We start from the raw sequence: 6,514 nt of genomic DNA, 5'->3' as shown, positions 1-6,514 counted from the left end.
GTTGATAACAGAAGCATCAATTTGAATAGACATAAAATAAGATTTTCTACATGAGGTTCACAGTCCATGAATTATCGATTGTTTGTTTCAAAACACGAGAAAAGTCTTATTGTTTTAAAGTCCTGGTATCATTACTAATTACTACTACAACTCATTACTAATGAGAAATGTTAACCTCATCAGGAGGCCCCTTACAGGTTCTCAGACTTGTATCTCACATCAGTAAAGGAAGATCTACTTTCTGCATCGTAGTTAATACTATGTTGTCATGGTAACATAACCTTATATGGTAGTGTTGTCATGGTAACATAACCTTATATGGTAGTTTTACAGCATACTCCCGTTAGTACTGGGAGGTCTACTCTCTTCTTGTATCGGAAGGGTTAGCACACTTCGTCTGTTCTGCTCTTTGCTCGATGTTCGTTTTAATGAAAACATCCGCCTGAATGGAATTAAATTATTAGTTTACTGCTGTACAAACTGTTGTATTGAAGCCTATATATTCCGAAGCAGTTATATTTTGTTGATATTTAAGAATTATATATAGTGGTAAATCAAAATTTTGTTGTCAACTGTTCGCCAGTAAAACAAGGTTATTTGCAAAACAAAGTTATACATTTTATACATTAATTTTGGAAATCTTTGCAAAGAAAGGCAATTTTGGATAATTTTGGCATCTGGGCCACGAACGGTTCAGAACCTAGAGACGTGTTAGGGTTAGAGCTAGAGTGGTAAAGTTACTCTAGTAACCATGGTAATGATATTGTTACAATATTCTTATAACTTACCTCTCAGTCAGCTTATCTTTCCTTTTACAATTGCTTACAAACGAGGGGTCCCTGAGTAATGTAGACTTTACCGAAAGATAGAAAGATCATATCCAATACAAATATACATATTGGTGATTTGGACTCAAATTGAGATTGTAAATATCCATATCATGCTATCATGGAAACTGGAACCTTTACCGATTGTTGAAATTCGACATCTAGAGTCATCTAGCGTCATTTAGCGTCATCTAGCGTCATCTAGCGTCATTTCACGTCATCTAGCGTCATTTCACGCTAGATGACGCTAGATGACGCTAAATGACGCTAAATGACGCTAGATTACGCTACATGACGCTACATGACGCTATATGACGCTAGATGACGCTAGATGACGCTAAATGACGCTAGATGACGCTAGATGACGCTAAATGACGCTAAATGACGCTAAATGACGCTAGATGACGCTAGATGACGCTAAATGACGCTAGATGACGCTAGATGACGCTAAATGACGCTAGATGACGCTAGATGACGCTAGATGACGCTACATGACGCTATATGACGCTAGATGACGCTAGATGACGCTAAATGACGCTAGATGACGCTAAATGACGCTAGATGTTGAATTTCAGCTCCGGAAACTGTTGTCACGGAAACTGTACCTGAGGCTGCTAGCTCGACGTCTCGCCATTAGTGTCCGTCTCTTTTCCCCCCACTCACAGTTCAGCATACTTTTATACACCTCCCTGAACAAAGTCCATTACTTTTATACACCTCCCTGAACAAAGTCCATTACTTTCAAGCAATTTCGAGCCTGGTTACCTGGTTACCTGGTTACTCACCTAAAACTAGTATTGAAGACCCCATACAAGATAGGGTTGAGAGCTGAGTTGGAGTAGAGCATAATATGGAACACGATAGCAGCGAGGAGAGGAATAGAGTCAATAACTCTCAGCCAGTTCAACATACCCACAGTCATGATGGGGAGGGTAGTTAGAGTGAACACGCTCACTATTATTATCACTAGGAACGCTGCCTGCATCTGTCGTTTGGAGTGACCTGGCTGTGTCTGAGAGGCGTGTATCTGCGGAATTACCTGGTTACCTGGTTACCTGGTTACCTGGTTTCCTGGTTACCTGGTTACCTGGTTACCTGGTTACCTGGTCACCTGGTTACCTGGTTACCTGGTCACCTGGTTACCTGGTTACCTGGTTACATGGTTACCTGGTTACCTGGTTACCTGGTTAGCTGGTTACCTGGTTACCTGGTTACCTGGTTACCTGGTTACCTGGTTACCTGGTTACCTGGTTACCTGGTTACCTGGTTACCTGGTCACCTGGTTACCTGGTCACCTGGTCACCTGGTCACCTGGTTACCTGGTCACCTGGTCACCTGGATACCTGGTTACCTGGTTACCTGGTTACCTGGTTACCTGGTCACCTGGTTACCTGGTTACCTGGTTACCTGGATACCTGGTTACCTGGTTACCTGGTTACCTGGTTACCTGGTTACCTGGTCACCTGGATACCTGGTTACCTGGTTACCTGGTTACCTGGTTACCTGGTCACCTGGTCACCTGGTCACCTGGTCACCTGATTACCTGGTCACCTGGTTACCTGGATACCTGGTTACCTGGTTACCTGGTTACCTGGATACCTGGTTACCTGGTTACCTGGTTACCTGGTTACCTGGTCACCTGGTTACCTGGTTACCTGGTTACCTGGTCACCTGGTTACCTGGTTACCTGGTTACCTGGTTACCTGGTCACCTGGTTACTTGGTCACCTGATTACCTGGTCACCTGGTTACCTGGTTACCTGGTTATCTGGTTACCTGGTTACCTGGTTAAGTTCTCACCTTGTTAGCACGGCGGGAGACTATGTAGATGGGAATGTAGCAGGCTACAACTACTACCAGTGGCATTATCAGCGCTAGTAGGGTGTAGAACAAGAAGAAGTACCTGACAGTTGTACACTGTTATTATAGCTGTATTAACTGGGAAGTAGTGTTATAGTGTAGTACTCCCCCTAGTACTCTAGTAGTACTAGCCTAGTAGTGTTATATTCACAGTGATAAAACATATTGTGTTATTTATAAACTTCAACAACTTGTTTTGTATCTCTCAGTCTATCACTAAGCAAGATGCTAGGTATATAGGTTGCTAAGTATATAGGTTGCTAGGTTACTACCTATCTCGGCCTTGAGCTGCTGGGTTAATTCCACAACTAAAACTGAACCAAGAGTAAACATAGCTGTCCCAACCTGAGGGAAGCCGTTTTAATGTTTACAGTTTTATTTAGTTTTATTTAGTTAGCAGTTGGTACATACCTGGTTGCTAGGTTTTTTAGCTAGTAACTAGCTATAGTTGCTAGGTTACAAGTTTAAAGACTGTGGGTTGCTAAGTAAGGGAACGTTGCTAGGTAACACTGTAACAGTACCTATGACAGGACAGAGAGCAAGTCCTAGAGACAGTAACCATACCGCCCCCAACATGCACCTGGCTTTGTTCTTGTTCATTAATCTGTTGTATTTAAAGGGGCGGAGTATCGCAAAACACCGGTCAACTGCGGAGGCTGCCAGTGTCCACAAACTGAGGGTAAAACATTCAATAATTTGCTGCTCTAAGTTCTCCATATCTAACTGTATTCAGTAAGCTACCATGGTAATAACATAGTGATTGTAAGTAACTAACCAGTAACAAGGTTTTTGACTGGTTACTAGGTTACCTGCAAGCTATAGCCAAATTATCAATTGTTGCTAGGTTACCTGCAAGCTATAGCCAAATTATTAATTGTTACTAGGTTACCTGCAAGCTATAGCCAAATTATCAATTGTTGCTAGGTTACCTGCAAGCTATAGCCAAGTTATCAATTGTTGCTAGGTTACCTGCAAGCTATAGCCAAGTTATCAATTGTTGCTAGGTTACCTGCAAGCTATAGCCAAGTTATCAATTGTTGCTAGGTTACCTGCAAGCTATAGCCAAGTTATCAATTGTTGCTAGGTTACCTGCAAGCTATAGCCAAGTTATCAATTGTTGCTAGGTTACCTGCAAGCTATAGCCAAGTTATCAATTGTTGCTATGTTACCTGCAAGCTATAGCCAAGTTATCAATTGTTACTAGGTTACCTGCAAGCTATAGCCAAGTTATCAATTGATACTAGGTTACCTGCAAGCTATAGCCAAGTTGTCAATTGTTGCTAGGTTACCTGCAAGCTATAGCCAAGTTATCAATTGTTACTAGGTTACCTGCAAGCTATAGCCAAGTTGTCAATTGTTGCTAGGTTACCTGCAAGCTATAGCCAAGTTATCAATTGTTACTAGGTTACCTGCAAGCTATAGCCAAGTTATCAATTGTTGCTAGGTTACCTGCAAGCTATAGCCAAGTTATCAATTGTTGCAGTAACCAAACACCCAGCCTGTCCGAGCTGCCATCTGTTCAGACTTAACGTCCACTGTGGATATATAGTAGTACCAGTAAACGTCCACTACGAAGATAGTAGTAGTAATAGTAGTATTGTATAGTATAGTAGTAGTAATAGTAGTATTGTATAGTATAAGAGTATAATAGTAGTAATAGTAGTATTGTATAGTATAGTAGTAGTAATAGTAGTATTGTATAGTATAGTAGTAGTAATAGTAGTAGTATAATAGTAGTAATAGTAGTATTGTATGTTTTATCTAATTAAGAACCTCGCCACTAGTTACTCAGTTAGTCAGTTAGTAGCGGAGGCAGATAAGCAGATATACACAGAGATACAGGTTATAACAAATTGGAAGCACTGTCTCCAAGTAAGTAAGTCTCACAAACAAAAGAACTAAATGAACTATTTACCACTGTGATGGGCATTGTGCAGATCCCAATAATGAAGTCGACCAGCGCCAGATTCCAGATAAACAGGTTGCTGATACTCCGCAGGTGTCTACACGTTGAGATCGCCAATAACACGAGACAGTTACCTGTGGAGAAGCGTTACCTGGTTACCTGGTTACCTGGTTACCTGGTTACCTGGTTACCTGGTTACCTGGTTACCTGGTTACCTGGTTACCTGGTTACCTGGTTACCTGGTTACCTGGTTACCTGGTTACCTGGTTACCTGGTTACCTGGTTACCTGGTTACCTGGTTACCTGGTTACCTGGTTACCTGGTTACCTGGTTACCTGGTTACCTGGTTACCTGGTTACCTGGTTACCTGGTTACCTGGTTACCTGGTTACCTGGTTACCTGGTTACCTGGTTACCTGGTTACCTGGTTACCTGGTTACCTGGTTACCTGGTTACCTGGTTACCTGGTTACCTACCGATGATAGTGATGATACAGATAAGTCCGAGCATACAACCCATAGCTATTCTGTTGTTCTGAGTGTGTCGAAACTCTACAGTCTCATTTCCTGCCATATTCCTGACAGATATTTCAGGGTTGCATTATACCGACACGTTCATTCGAAATTTAGGATACTGATTTAATACTGCTATTGGATAGCACGATGTATAGTTAACATTGTCACACTTTGAAACTATATAAACCCTCAATTATTAGGATAATCGTCTCATCCTCTAGGCAAACTTTTTCGCATAGCGATATCTTTATCAGGTGAAAAGATATCGTTTAAATTCTTCTTATTTAGAACACCATAGCAATTTTAACAAGGAATGTTGAATAGTCTAACATTATTTTATGACCTGAATGTCTTAAAATTTTAACGTATATCATTGTTATAAGCAATTAAAAACACAGAAGGCACAAAAAGGTTAAGTTTGTTACATATTTTTGTATGATATCTCAACACGTGTGAAATTGAGCAAATATTGGTATACCCTATATTACGTACTACGGATCAATGAACACTATTGCAACCACATGCCAATTGTTTATTACATTCAATTTATATTGTTGGGTAGAAAAACTTAATTTTGTCACATTTTTAGTAACTTAGCAAAATGGAACTGAAAATTTTTTGAGGACACCTCACAGTAGAAAAGAGGTATTGTATTCTGAGTGTGACAAAGTTAATCAAATCTTACCTAATAACCGTTGGATCCGTGCAAGATCTTTCACAAATTAATAATCTACTCTAAAAATCTTATTTAACCAAATCTTTCTAATTTCATGGACTGTATAGACTAGATTTGTATGGGATGAAGAAAATAGATTAATCAGTCTAAGAGTTTAGCCTCAGCTGATTGAACAAGGGATGAATTGTCAGCGACAGTAGACGAGGGGGGAAACCCCTTACAATGCACAACAAAAAAGGGAAACCCAAACGACCCCCGGGAAAGAAATTTTTTCAATGGCAACCTGTTTTTAATCACGGACAACACTTTGCCTTTTTAAATTGTTCAATATTTTAAATAACAAAATTTCAGGGCCAATTTGCACTTTGTCGGGCCATTCGCCCAAGCAATTTATTTTTAAATTACCTTTGTGCGACCCCGATGGGAGCGGGAAAATTTCTCCGTACTCACATTCAATATAAAAAAAAAAGAAAATGAAAGGGGGGGGGGCCCGGAATTCCAGGGGGCAAAAATTTGTTTGTGATAGGGTTTAAGGGATGGGGTTTTTTGGACGGGGGTTAGGGTTTTTTTACAATTGTTCTTTTTTAAAAAACCCTGGGCCCCAACGAAAATTTGGGGGGCGAGGGAAATAAAAAGCCACCTTTTCGCAAAAGGAAATAACACAAAAAAATAAAATTTTGATTTAATCGGATCCTTTTAAAGGTTTATAAACGGGAAAGGCGCAAGACTGCG

General features: G+C 40.4%; 1 protein-coding gene across 1 annotated transcript; it reads right to left on the bottom strand.

Moving 5' to 3' along the window:
- Positions 1 to 327: 327 nt before the first annotated feature.
- On the bottom strand, positions 328 to 5,164 carry LOC134818061 (adenosine receptor A2a-like). The gene is made up of 7 exons (XM_063827474.1): positions 5,068 to 5,164; positions 4,602 to 4,726; positions 3,208 to 3,409; positions 2,959 to 3,031; positions 2,627 to 2,729; positions 1,613 to 1,854; positions 328 to 442 (listed from the first exon to the last, which is right to left on the bottom strand). Exons 1-7 carry the CDS (start codon positions 5,162 to 5,164, stop codon positions 328 to 330), a joined length of 957 nt encoding a protein of 318 aa, XP_063683544.1.
- Positions 5,165 to 6,514: the final 1,350 nt, after the last annotated feature.

This window comes from Bolinopsis microptera, chromosome 7 (genome assembly GCF_026151205.1).
Source record: "Bolinopsis microptera isolate Bmic1 chromosome 7, MBARI_Bmic_1.0, whole genome shotgun sequence".
NCBI classification, from domain to species: Eukaryota; Metazoa; Ctenophora; class Tentaculata; order Lobata; family Bolinopsidae; genus Bolinopsis; species Bolinopsis microptera.
The sequence above is the reverse complement of the archived record's forward strand: the minus strand, read 5'-3'. Positions and strand labels throughout refer to the sequence as shown.

What these genes read in the sequence shown, in the direction of transcription:
- LOC134818061 (XM_063827474.1), bottom strand. Translation starts at nt 5,164, where the DNA reads ATGGCAGGAAATGAGACTGTAGAGTTTCGACACACTCAGAACAACAGA. An exon ending in TGCTCTCTGTCCTGTCATAG is followed by an intron (nt 3,032 to 3,207) that starts GTACTGTTACAG and finishes GGCTTCCCTCAG; the next exon opens with GTTGGGACAGCTATGTTTAC. An exon ending in GCAGCTCAAGGCCGAGATAG is followed by an intron (nt 2,730 to 2,958) that starts GTAGTAACCTAG and finishes TACAACTGTCAG; the next exon opens with GTACTTCTTCTTGTTCTACA.